General features: G+C 41.0%; 1 protein-coding gene across 1 annotated transcript; it reads right to left on the bottom strand.

Annotated features, from left to right (window-relative positions):
* Nucleotides 1-726: 726 nt before the first annotated feature.
* LOC139650890 (oocyte zinc finger protein XlCOF6-like) lies at nucleotides 727-7,113 on the bottom strand. Its single transcript, XM_071527675.1, has 3 exons — nucleotides 6,876-7,113; nucleotides 2,185-2,410; nucleotides 727-2,074 (listed from the first exon to the last, which is right to left on the bottom strand). The coding sequence occupies exons 1-3, from the start codon at nucleotides 7,111-7,113 to the stop codon at nucleotides 727-729; spliced, it is 1,812 nt and encodes a 603-aa protein (XP_071383776.1).
* Between the last annotated feature and the right edge of the window lie 6,301 nt (nucleotides 7,114-13,414).

The raw sequence follows: 13,414 nt of genomic DNA, 5'->3' as shown, positions 1-13,414 counted from the left end.
CCTGTATGCTGCGCTTATTTGCAGCTACTAATGATTGTCCCACTTTGCAAATTAGTCCCTACAATAAATTTGATTGCCTCATGAAAAATACAAAAAAAAGTAAAATCCTACAAGCAAATCCAAGTCAAAGTTGTGATATTTAAAAGTCAATGTAAATTAGCAGGTTGCATTGATTTTCTGTGATATATCAGAAGCTAAATCTGATTTCTCTCATTATCCAAAGTGCAATTGTTTCATTATATTATTTGAAATGATCATATGATGGAATGTGAAACAAAAGTGATACAATTTTATGAATGAAGCCCATGCTGGGCGCTGAAAGATAATCACTTCACACAATTTTCTCACACATTTTCCACCAGCTGACAAAACCTTCACATGTTAAAAAAAAAAAAAAAAAAAGATACTCAGAGTTTAAATCTGCATCTGATTTGATCTGAAATGCAAATATCTTTTTCTCATCACAGTATAAATAGAATCATTGCTGTCATGGAAATGCCAAACACAACAACAACAGTTAGTGTTTTTCTTTCCCTCATTTGAACTGAATGTTTGTGTTTCTTCTTCATGTGTTGAATGAGGCTGATAACTGTTGAAAGCCAAACTGTAGAACCTCAAACATACATCAGTGTCAATGGGACAATTATTTTATTCATTGCTGAAATCGCAGAACTTTTCTCAGACGGTGTTTCTGTCCGACTCGGAACAGTTTCATCTGATCTCATTTTATAAAGTTTCTGTGTCGAGACTCTCACGCCCTGAAGTCTGATAGGTGACTGCATCGTTTCCCAGAATCCCCTCCGTGTGAACCTTCATGTGATTATCCCTGGTCCTTTTCTCCTGGTAACTTTTGCCACAGACGGTGCAGCCGTACGGTTTCTCCCCTGTGTGCGTCAGCATGTGCTTCTTCAGATCCGTTTTCACGACAAATCCTTTCCCGCAGATCTCGCAGGCGAACGCCGTCTCCTTCCGGTGGAACTTCAGGTGAGTCTGCAGGTAACCTTTGGTGCTGAAGCTCCTGCTGCAGAGGGTGCAGCTGAATGGTTTCTCTCCTGTGTGGACTCTCATGTGAGTGTTCAGGTTTCCCAGCTCTCTGAAGTCTTTCCCGCAGACCGTGCAGCTGTACAGTTTCTCCCCGCTGTGCGTTCTGATGTGGGCGAGCAGCGTCTGCGTCGTGGCGAAGCTTTTCCCGCAGACTTCGCAGGAACAGTTCCTCTCCTTCACGCCGCTGTGAGTCATGATGTGTTTCTTCAAAGCGCCGTAATCGATGAATCCTTTCCCGCAGTCCCTGCAGCTGTACGGTCTCTCCCCGGTGTGGATCTTCATGTGCCGCTCCAGACTCTCCTTCCTGTTGAAGTCTCTGCTGCAGAAGCCGCAGCTGTACGGTTTCTCCCCCGTATGGATCCTCATGTGGATCTCCATCCCCTTGATGGAGGTGCACTTCTTCCCGCAGACGTCGCAGGTTCTGCCGATCTCCCGGTGAGACTGCAGGTGGTCGGTCAGGCTCTCGGCGGACTCCAGCCGCTCTCCGCAGGCTCCGCAGAGACGCTCCGGGTCCTTGCAGTGAGTCTCGGCGTGCCTGACCAGAAACCCTTGACTGTGAAAATAATTCCCGCACACTCTGCAGCAGAAGGAAGCGGCGGGACTCTGGCGGAGCTCGCTCTGCCTGTCGCTGATGCAGGAAATGTGTCTTTGATTCTTCCCGGAGTTCAGCTTGATGTGTCTCTTCAAAGATCCCTCCGTGTTAAACTCTTTCGCGCAAACTTTACAGCTGAACGGCTTCTCCCCCGTGTGAATCCTCTTGTGCATCTCCATGGCCTGGATGGAAGCGCAGCGTTTCCCGCAGACGTCGCACGTCCTGCTGGTTTCTCGGTGGGTTTGGAGGTGAAGCCTCAGACTCTCCGTGGAGTCCAGACGATCTCCACAAAACCCGCAGAGGCACTCGTCCTCCTTGCAGTGCTTCTCCACGTGTTTCAACAAAACTCCCTTCTTCTCAAAAGCCTTTCCGCATATCTGACAGCAGTGGAGCGCCGGCTGAGGGACGACATCACCGTCCGAGCTGTCGGCGCCTTCGCTCTCCGCAGCAGAACAGTCTGAATGGAGGAAGAGTCCGCCATGAGCCGGATCCACGTCTCCGCCGGGTTCCGCAGCTCCGCGGCTCCTTCCGGCAGCTTCTGTTTTCACCCGGTGGGCCGAGGAGCCGGGGAGGAGGAGGAGTCCTGCTCGCTGCGGGACCGGATCCGATTGGACGAAGGAGTTCGGTCTTCGGTCTCTGGACTCTGTGTGAACTTGATCTCCGGTCCTGAAGCTCCTCCCTCTTCCTGTTTAATGCGTGGAGGCTCCGGGTCCGGACCGGGGCTCCTCCTCCAATCCTGCTGCTCTTCTTCGCTGGTGGAGTGCTGCGGCACAACTGAAAGAACAAACAGAATTTTTATTTAGTCTTTCTAACTTGGTCACCACTAGAAAGGCCGATGGATGTTGGAAGTCTTTAGACTAAACATTTCACCGTATAAAAATTAAGATTAAAGAGGTAAACTGTTGTTTATTTATTTACACTCCACACCAGTAGGGGGCGCTTTAAGATTAAAGAGGTAAACGCAATCTTGGGAAACTGGAAATAGCGGAGACAAAAACAGAAAACAGCAACAGTCTGAACCTGACTGAATGTTCTGTTTCATTCTGATCTTCAGTCTTCTGCTTAAAGTCTTCAAATGAGTTTCTTAGTCAAATATAAACAGTGAAGTTGATCCTCTGTATGAATTTCTTTCCAAAGCCTTTGTCTTTCCATCAAGGCAAAGAATCTAAAATATAAGATAGTTTGGATTTGTTTAACACTTTTCTGGTCGCTGCTTAATTCAATTTGTGTTATTTCATAGTTTTGAGTCTTTACTGTTATTCTGAAATGTGGGAAAATAAAGAAAAATGCATGTGTCCAAACTTTTGATTTCATCTGATCATCATAAAGTTTCCTTAGCGCCGCTTCATTTTTTCCACATGCGTCTTTTTTGTTTCTCTGAACCTGCAGACTTTTGTTTCCACAGCAAGAGGCTTTAAGGAAAGAATAACAAGCCGTCAAGTGAAAGAGGCAAATAGAGATATTAATACTATTTACTTCAGAATCAGAATCCTTTTATTGGCCAAGTATATTTGCACAAGTAATTTAGATTAGAGGTTGCTTGTATGTTTTGTTAAAAGACAGACAGAATAAAACACAATATAAACCATTAAAACAGTACATAAAAAAACATATATATATAAAAGAGTACATAAAAATAAACAAAAACAAATAGAAACACTAGAAGAAAAACATGAGATCAGAATCAGATACAGAACATAGTTCTCACTGTCTGTTCATGGTTACTTGCATGATTCTGAACATCGCACAGCGCTGGGTGATGGAGGGACATTTTGAAAAGTTTGGATATTTCAAATCTAAAATTTAACACTGCAGTCAACTGACGACTTCCCCTTCCTGCTGTCAAACAGGTTTCTGATGAGTGTGTGTGGCGATGCGGATCAACAGCCGGTCTGGATGTTCCCAAACTAACAACCAGAGGCTCACCGAGCTGCGAGGAGCCTCCAGAAGATAAGTTTAGATAAGATAAGATAAGATAAAGTAAGATAAGACTTCAAAACACTTCTCAGGTCTCACCTCTACAGATTGGCCTTCATGTATTTGTTTTATCTTGTTTTGAAATCTCATGTTTTTACCCTGCGCTATTATTACTGTCTGTCTTCTGTACTTCTGTTGAACTATAACTTCTCTTATGTTCTGTAAAGCACTTTGTAAACTCTGCTATACAAATATTTATTATTATTATTATTGTTATTATGAATATATTATCATTGATCCCCTTGGGGAAATTCAGGTGTCACAGCAGCAACTGGCGGAACACTGCCAAGGAAGTGAAGTACAGGAAGGTAATAAAAGAAAAGAGGTAATAAAATAAAAATAAAGGTAATGTACATGATATAAAACTATAGAGACAGTGCAAACAGATGGAAATAATAACTGCAGATTTGTTTAAGTCCATGGATATATTCCAGAGGAACGTAATATCTGTGTGCAACATAGTGAGGAGTTTCAGTTATTGGAGCCGGTTAGAGGAATAAAGGTCTAATGGAGATGTAGATGTTTGAATTATTTCAGTGTAACTTGTATCTTTGCAGACTGGATCAGATTTAACAGACTCAGTGAGCGCTGAATGAAAACAGTCTCACACGTTTGTAAGTTTTGATAAACTTCATAGTTTCATAGTTGAACTGATCAAAGTTTTGTATCTGAGCAACAGGAGTTCTGAGTTTTTCCCTGCAGAGAGGATTTTACTGAAAAAAATATTATTTGGTGCCAAAAAACGTGATTTAGAACCGTTTTCTGTGTGTGTGTGTGTGTGTGTGTGTGTGTGTGTGTGTGTGTGTGTGTGTCAACAGCCTCTAACAGTGGGCTCAGGTCTGAATTATGAATCTGTAATTTGTTTGCAACGTTCATCACTAAATGTGAAAAACCAAATATTTATCAAAACTTTGTATTTTTCTGTCCCTTTCTGTTCCCTTCCTTTGAAATCTGAAAGATTTGCAGATCACAGACTTCTGATGTGAAGCAGAATGTTCAGCTCTGCTTTTAACTGCGGGAAAAGCTTTTAACATTTATTTTTTGTATATTATATTAACATGTTAGTTATTTTCCTATAACAGGCTAAAGGTGATCAGTGTTGAAATGATTAGTCAGATATTTGATTAGTCAATCAACAGAAAATTAGTCATTTATCAAGTAAAAATACCAAATATTTTCTGGTTGCAGCTTCTCAGATTTGCTGCTTTTCTCTGTTTCATCTCTTTATTAAATGAATCCTTTTTTGTGTTTTTTGTGTTTTTTGTGTTTTTTGTCTGCTGCTCAAATCTGAAGAATCACTTTGGACTCTGAACTGAGATCATTTTATACACTAAATGATTAATATAAAAAATAATCATTAGCTGCAGCAATAAATATGATCAAACCACTTCAGCACTGAAAGTTATTCGGGGCCAATCGGCATGGATGGATTACTGAACAGGGGGGGGGGCTGAGGGGCCCCGGGGCCCAAGAGCTCCGGGGGCCCCTGAGCCGGAGCCTGATACATGATGATGCTGTCACTAACTTTACATTCACTTAGTCCTTTATATCAACACCAAAGCCCCAGAATCCCCCTGTAAAAACCTAAACATAGTTTAGAAGGTGTCATGGCTCTGTCACAGTGACACAGCCTCAGTTTATCTAGAAGTGCTTTAGCAGTGAAGCTGCATTCTGGCTGCGCTGCATTGGCTCCTTGTGTCTTTCACAGTTGACTTTAAAATTATTCTACTTGTTTTTAAGGCTCTTAGTGGTTTAGCAGTCCCATACATACTAGAGTCCTCGGTGTCCTGTGTCCCCTCACGGGCCCTCAGGTCCTCTGAGGTGGGGCTTTTAAGACTACCGAAGGTTCCCCAAAAGAAAACTGGGGAAGCCGCCTTCATCCACTACGAGCCAAAACTGTGGAACTTCCTGCCTAAAGGTTAGAGAGGTGGACTCAGTCCACATTTTTAAACGACAGCTGAAAACATCTTTTTAAACTGGCATACAATCACGAATTCTTCTTTCCTACTCTTTTTTTTACTTTTTAAAAAAATATTTTATTGTTTTTATTTTTTTTCCTATTGTTTTTAATGTTTTTACTTAATTTATTGTTTTTACTCATTGTATTGTTTTTACTCATTACTCATTATTGTGATGGTTGTGCTGAACTGTCAAAGCGCTTTGAGCTGCATAGTCTGTATGAAAAGTGCTATACAAATAAAGTTATTATTATTATTATTATTATTATTATTATTATTATTATTGTCCAAAGGCCTCATAATGTGAAGTCATGGTTTATGAAGACCCCAAACTGTTGTTTTCCCCTCCTGCTGTCAGTTTGGCTCACTGAGTCACACCATGCAGCTGCTGTGTGGACAGACAGCAGATTCTGGGGCATCGCAGGCAATCAGAGGCATTTTGCACTTTAAAATGTTGTTTAGGTCTAGAATAAAGTGTGTTGGCAGATTCTCACCGCTGCAGTTTTTAAAACGATCAAATTTAATGCTGGAACCCTGTCGGTCGACTACAATGACCATAATGCATTGCAGCTGTGACGCCTCTGTGCTGCTTGGAGCAGAGAGACAGGGAAATAGTCTCATTGGTTGAGTTAAGTCGATATTTATTGCATCTGCTGTTTATTTTATATTGTATTTTTGTGCTTATATTCTATTTTTCCCTTTAGTCTCTTATTAGTAACCAAACCCCTTAATTTTATCCCTGAAATGTCCTTCATTTCTCTATTACATAAACATTAATTATTCATTAAAAATAACAGCTTTAATAAAGTAAGGGTAGTATCTTGGGTTTTTAAGGGATTTATTCATGAGTTGATTCACAGAGACTCTAGAAATTAAGGGATTTTTCATGTCTTTTGTGCAGGTTTACAGGTTATTAATGAGTTATTAATGGACAGTTCCTGTCTCCCTGAATTTGACATTAAATTAGAAAGTCAAAGTCAAACATTAAGGAGTTTAAGGAGGTTTTGATGGGGTCTCCTCTATTAATAACTCCCTTCACTCTCTTTAAGGGGATTTTGCATGAATTAAGGGGTGGATTAATGTAAATTAATGTAAATGTAAGGTTATTTTAAGGGATTACTGGTTCATAGATGCTCCAACAGCCTAATTGACCTGACAGGGATGAACGGTTTCTTCGGTCTCGTGATGTTCCGCAGCGACACCTAGCGGATTTCAGCAGCTACTTCACTTCACACTCCGCCGCGGCCATGTTCCTTTCTGATGAAAAACATTTCAAACCGCGATGAAACGCAGCAGCGACCGACAGGCGGGCGGGAACAACCGGCGGCAGCTCCTGTGTCGGGTGTGACGGTACTGACCGGTCCGGGGCGGCTCGCCTCCCGGTTTCCCAGCGGCGTCCAGCAGCCTGCGCTGCCGGTCGATCTCCTGCTTTGACCGGAAAACTTCCTCCTCGTACTCCGCGACGGTTCTCGCAAAAACGCCGAAGATGTCCTCGGTCGCCGCCGTCAGCCGCTCGCTCACGTACAGCCGCAGCATCTGCATCTTCGACATGTTTCTCTCCCGTCGCTCACCGCTGCCGCTGCGGGGGAAAAACCTTCCGCTCGTCTTTGTTTGTCCCGAGTCGAAAACAGCGGCGTCAAGCCAGCCGGAGTGAGACACAGTGACACAGGAAGTCTTCGAAATAAAAGCCTCGTCATGTACAGTCATGTATCGCTTAACGCAGCGCTAACACAATTAGAGAATGTAGAAGAATGACTGTTTCGCTCATAGTTTCTCTCTTATCTCTCTACCTGCAACACAGATAGTTCTGGGATTCTGGACAAAATCATATCTGACAATAAAAATATTCTCAGATTTGGGTCAGAGAGACAAAATCTCATCAAATGGGGGTCCATGGCTCTAATGTGGACTAAATTAGGGTCCTTGATATGAAAAAGGTTGAGAATCGCAAATCTGTATTTCGATGTGCACTTTTTTGTGGGAAAAGTTCTCTTGTTCATTTCATTTATTTATCTTAACTCTGCTCCAGCTGTATAATTATTCATGTATCCCTGCTAATATCTTACTGTTTATACCATTATCAACTACAGCGTTCTTCTGTTTTTCCTTTCCTGCTGTGTTCAAAACACTAAGGACCTATAATACTTTCTAAATTTGTATATTTCTGTTTATTCTCTTTATCCATTACTGAGCTCCATAACTTCATATCAGTTAGGTTCCAGCAGAGATCACAAAAAAGACCTAGTTTGTTTTTAATTCTTTATGAATTACTTATACTTTTCATATACTACTTTCTTTCTATAGTACTTCAAAAAGAAACATATCCCCTAAATTTCTCCTTTAAAAATTTGATATACTACTTTTTTTTTTAAATATATGTGTGTGTTATTTTTAATGTGACCTACAGGACCAAACCACCAGGTCAAATTCCTTGTATATGCAAACTTATTTGGCAAATAAAACTGATTCAGAATTTCCCTTAAATGCATTCTTCATTTTCATTTTAGTACTTTGTAACACTCATAAAAACTGCAACGTGTTTATCTTATTTTGTACAATAAGTACAATAATCATCAGATCTATGACATGCTATAAAAATAATTACTTTCGTTAACAACATGAAAAGGCTACATTTGACAATGTGGCTGTTTTGACTGCATTAACCAATCAGCATCAAGCATCTTATAATATCCAATAAAATTAAATGATGCCAAAATTTGTTCCTAATCTTTATATAGTACAATATATGACTCTTAGTATATTCAGTCCAGTACATATGGATATTGCCATGGTTGTAAATATGGGTTTTATTTTGAAAAATTCACAGGAAGACCCTTTATATTCTGGCAAGTTTGACACTGCCAGCAATGGAGTGTCCAGGAACGACAAATTCCGGTTCAGCTTGTCTTTTGCGCATGTCTGAACCTGATGGAGGTGGGAGGGGAAGAGAGTCTGAAGGGAAACAGCACCTTTAAGAATTCACTAAGTATGTAGTAATGTAGTAAGTAATGTAATGTGGTGCAGGGAGGTCAGAGGTCAAACTGTGTGCACAGAGTGAAACCTAGGATCACAAGTCATTCTTCTGCATTCTCTAATAGGGTTGGCTTCTAGTGAATTAAATTACAGATACATTAAACATTTCCTCATTTTGGGACCCCTGGAACCTCCTCAAGGACCCTGGAACCCCCTCAAAGATCCTGGAACCCCCTCAAAGACCCTGGAACCTCCTTAAAGACCCCTGGAACGCCCTCAAAGCCTGTGAAACCCCCTCAAGGACCCTTGGTACCCCCTCAAAGATCATTGGTACCCCCTCAAGAACCCCTGGAACCCCCTCAAGGACCCCTACAACCCCCTCCCTCAAGGACCCTGGAACCCCCTCCCTCAAGGAACCTGGAACTCTCTCAAGGACCTTGGACCCCCCCAAGGACCTCTGGAACCCCCTCAAGGACCCTGGAACCCTGTCAAGGACATTGGAACCCCCTCAAGGACCCCTGGAACCCTCTGAAGGACCCTAGAACCCCCTCAAAGACCCTGGAACCCCCTTCTGAGAACAGTGGTCTCATCTTGTGGATTAGACATGTTCTGTCCAATTGACCACAAAGAGTGTCCATGAATGTCAGTGTGTCGGAGATGATTACTTTAAATACAGGTGCACCACAGGGCAACATTTTATCAACTTTATTATTTTCACTTTATACCAATGAATTTATAATCCAAGATTCAGACTTTAGCCTACTTAAATATGCTGATGATACGGCCCCCATTGGTCTTCTGCGTGAGAGGGACACTGCAAGAGAAAGTTTATATTTTAACCATGTGAACAGTTGGTGTCAATTGAATGCGCTTAAAATCAAAACCAATGAACTTGTCATATCCACCAATAAATGGCAGAGTTTAAACCAATCCCAGTTTTTAACAGTCACTGGGCACCCTGTGGAAATAGTCAGCTGTTTTAAATATCTGGGAACTTACAGACTGCCACCTAAATTTTACAGATAAAACAGATTATATTTGTAAAAAAAAGCTATGCAGAGATTAGATCTACTCAGGAAGCTAAATTACTTTGGGGTGAGCAAAAATATCTTACCATGAGGCACCAATACAGTAAATCGTTTAAATGCATAGTTAAGTTAAATTTGCATATAGCCTACTTCTTGGCGTAATCTGCGCTGTACTTTTTGCACATTGCAGTTTTCCCAGAATTTTCCACAATTTTCCACATTGTAACCTAGCATGGCTTTTTTATAATTATGTGATAAGCTTTTTCGGTTATGTCTTCTTATGTTTCTATGTTTTTGTGTTTTCTACAATTCTACAATTGTTTGTAAATCCATGTTGATTGTGATGAAGCCAAAGACAATTTTTCACATTGTGGACAATAAAGTTTCTAACTAACTAACTAAGGACCCTTGGAACCCCCCTTAAGGACCCCCAAACCCCCTTAAGGACCCCTAGAACCGCCTTAAGCAGACTTTTTTTCTCCCAAAGCTACAAACATGGGGGCAGTGGTGGCCTGAAGGTTAGAGAAGCGAGCTCGTGACCGGAAGGTCGTCGGTTCAATCCCCCGGACCGGCAGGATAAATCTGGGTGGGGAAAGTGAAAAGCAGTGCTATTCCCTCCCTCATTACCACCACTGAGCTGCCCTTGAGCAAGGCCTTAACCCCAACCGCTCCAGTGGAGCTGCTCAGTGGCAGTAGATCAGACTGTGGTTGTACTGGTCAGCTTCCAGGTGTGAAAGTGATCAGGGCGTTCCTGAAAAAGAGAGCATTGCTCTCAGTGAAACTCCCCCTGAATAAATAAAGGTTAAAAAAAACAAAACAGTTTTTAGCCTTTACTTTTATTATGCTGACGACACCCAACCTTCCCTAAGACTAGTTAAATATCTATTCTACAGTGTTGTAGACTGCAGTGGCACTCATCACGAAACAAAGACTGGACTCTGAGTTTAGTTTAACTACAGTGGAAATTTTAGACATTTTTCGACAGTTTGTCTTTGTGTAAGCCACTTCCTTCATGTAAACTGATGATCTCCATCTTCCAACCATCCTGAACAGTCTCCACTTTTCTAAATCTCTCATCTTTTAACCCCGACTGGTGTCAGACGACGTCACTGGAGCCTGAAAGTGTCACTCTGGTTCACACAGCCATCAACTTGACAACCTGAGAAACTCAACTGATGTGAGGACCGGCGACTGGTTTGTTGGCCAGTTTCTATCTTAGACCTCGTTACTCTTTTTAACGTCATGAAGACAAATCAAGAGGAAAAAAAAGCTTCTATAAATTTACATTACAGTTTTTCTCAATCGCTTAGATGCATTTTCCCAAATGCTAACCTAATTCTCAAAACTCTTAAGTGCAATTCCCAAAACAATAAAAGCATTTCTCAAAACACACCAGCCGTGCAAAAGAAACTAAAACACTCAAAACATGAACCACATACCTCAAAACACACAGGCGGTCAATCCCTTCAACACGGTCACCGAATGGAAAACTTTGATCGCTGTAAACACAAACACAATAAATGCTAACAATTTGCATCAAAACTGGACAGACTGTATATCGTTTTTCTGACAATACAAAAGATTTTCCTACACAGAAATATGAAAAAAAGATGTTTATTACAGTATTCATACATCCCAAAAGTCCATTCAATGACAAAATGAAACAGAGGCAAGCCTGGTTACAGAACTGAAAACAAAACGATAGGTTGTCTATAATAAAACATAATTACAGTCAAGTTCTGTAAGAAGCACTCAGTGGAAGGCAGGTGGGCTCTTTTGCTTTTCATTTGTCAGAAACTTCCTGAGGAATTGACTCACTGGAGTCACACCGGCCTTTTCTTCTGTACAGACACAATGCTCGTTGCACTGATGCTATTTTGGGTGCAACGATTTACACAATGAACAACTGAGTGATGCGAGAGTGAAACTGACAGAAGAACAATCTGTTTTGACCGGCATGTCATAGTCAGTTGCCTTCAGTGTTTTGAAAAATGTGTTTTAGCATTTGCATTTTGTATGAACACAATGAGAGTTGAAATAGTGCCGTGGCCAACTGCATTAATGCTGTGGGGTTTTGAGGCACTGATGTGAGAATGAGATTAGAATTTCAGGAAATGCATCGAAGTGATTGAGAAAAACTGTAAAAATCTATTAAGGAGTGTAACTGATGTTACCTTAGGGGTGAGAGATCTGGACAAAATTAATGTCACAATAATCAGAAGAAATTGTTTCCACATGAATTTATAAAAGTGAATAAAGAAATCTTAGTGACGACTGTGTAGGAGAAGACCGACAGATCACAACAAGCAGCTTCATCAGGCATCGACACCTGGTGGGTTTTTTTCAATAGAAATACATAACAATATTGATGTTCATCTCATTGAAATGCACAGTAATATAAAGACAGAAATATGTAATTTTCAAATAATATTGCACAAATTGTTTAAGATCTAATTTTCACAGACTGTACTTTAGAACAGAATTGTGTATCACAATAAATCAAATGATATCGCCATTTGAATCAACTGAAAGACAATAAATGATAATATTGAATTATTGCCCAGCCTGAACAGAGGCAAGATGGCCGCTGGTGAGAACAACCCGTAAGCTCCCTCCGAACCTTTGCCAATGAAGCTGCAAAATTCTGTCCAATCAGTAATTCAATCAATTAAACTGGATTCAACTGGAGAGGAATCCCCTGAAGATCTGGATCATTTGGAATCATTCGACGTATTCTGCTACACAAGGGCAAGTTGTGTGAGAGTAAATGCGAGGCAAGGTGGCAATTAGGTTCCAGTGAAAGCGATGATATGGACATAACCAAAGATCTCAGTGCAATATGTGAATCAATAACTTCATGAATGAACAACTTAAGAAACTAGACCTTTTGCAAAAACTAGGAAACGACACTGAGGAACTTAAACACTCAGTTGAGTTCAACAACTCCCTGACTGAGGTTCTGAAAGAGGAGAACTCGACTCTTAGGGCAGATGTTAATAACTTAAAGCAAATAAGACAACTCCAAGAAGAAACTGCCAAGACGGCAAACAAGATATTAGATAAGCAATGCAGAAACATGCAAGACAACATGATTATACATGGAATTGCTGAAGGAAACAACGGAGAAGCTTGTCAAAACCTTCATGAAAGAGAAGCTGAAGATGCAGGAACAGGAAGTGGAAGCAATTAGCTTTGTCAGGGTCCACAGAACAGGTCAGAATAAAACTGAAGGGCAAGGGAAAGGAACTGTCTGATTGTGGCGAAGTTCACCCACTGCAACATGAAGCTTGCTGTCATGGAAAAGGGTAGAGAACTGAAAGGATCCAATCTCTCCATTAACGATCAATTCCCACTGGAGATCCTCAGGAGGCGAAGGTTGATTCACCCAATAAGCGAGGAAGTCACAAAAAAGTCTGGCCACCCACGGACTAGCTGTACATTGATGGAATTCTCAACAGGAACTCTGAAATAGTTCAAGTCCTTTATTGTCAAATGTGCAGAAACGCAGAGTTATCTGGACAGTGAAAAGCTTAGGGCGAGGCTCAGGTCAACGTAAACAATCTGAAGTACAGGACTTGAGAGTAAAAAGAGAAATACAAAATAGGAAATAAAATATATGTAAAGACTCTTTACAGGGCAGGTTACAGCGAATGTATTGAATATATTATATTGCATTAAGTACAGTAACATTATAAAAGATAGTAGCATATATTGGGTTATGACAATTTTAAAGTGCAAATGAATGAGTAGTGCAAATGGCAGTGATACCGTTATGGGAAAGACTGACAGTGCAAATGGCAGAACGAGTGTAAATAGTATGACAGATGAATAGCACAGTATTG

This window comes from Centroberyx affinis, unplaced genomic scaffold (genome assembly GCF_046629955.1).
Source record: "Centroberyx affinis isolate AG114_WGS23_722 - 3 ecotype Tasmania unplaced genomic scaffold, CSIRO-AGI_Caff_v1 ptg001568l_1, whole genome shotgun sequence".
NCBI classification, from domain to species: domain Eukaryota; kingdom Metazoa; phylum Chordata; class Actinopteri; order Beryciformes; family Berycidae; genus Centroberyx; species Centroberyx affinis.
Note: the sequence above shows the minus strand (reverse complement) of the source record. Positions and strands in the feature narration are given on the sequence as shown.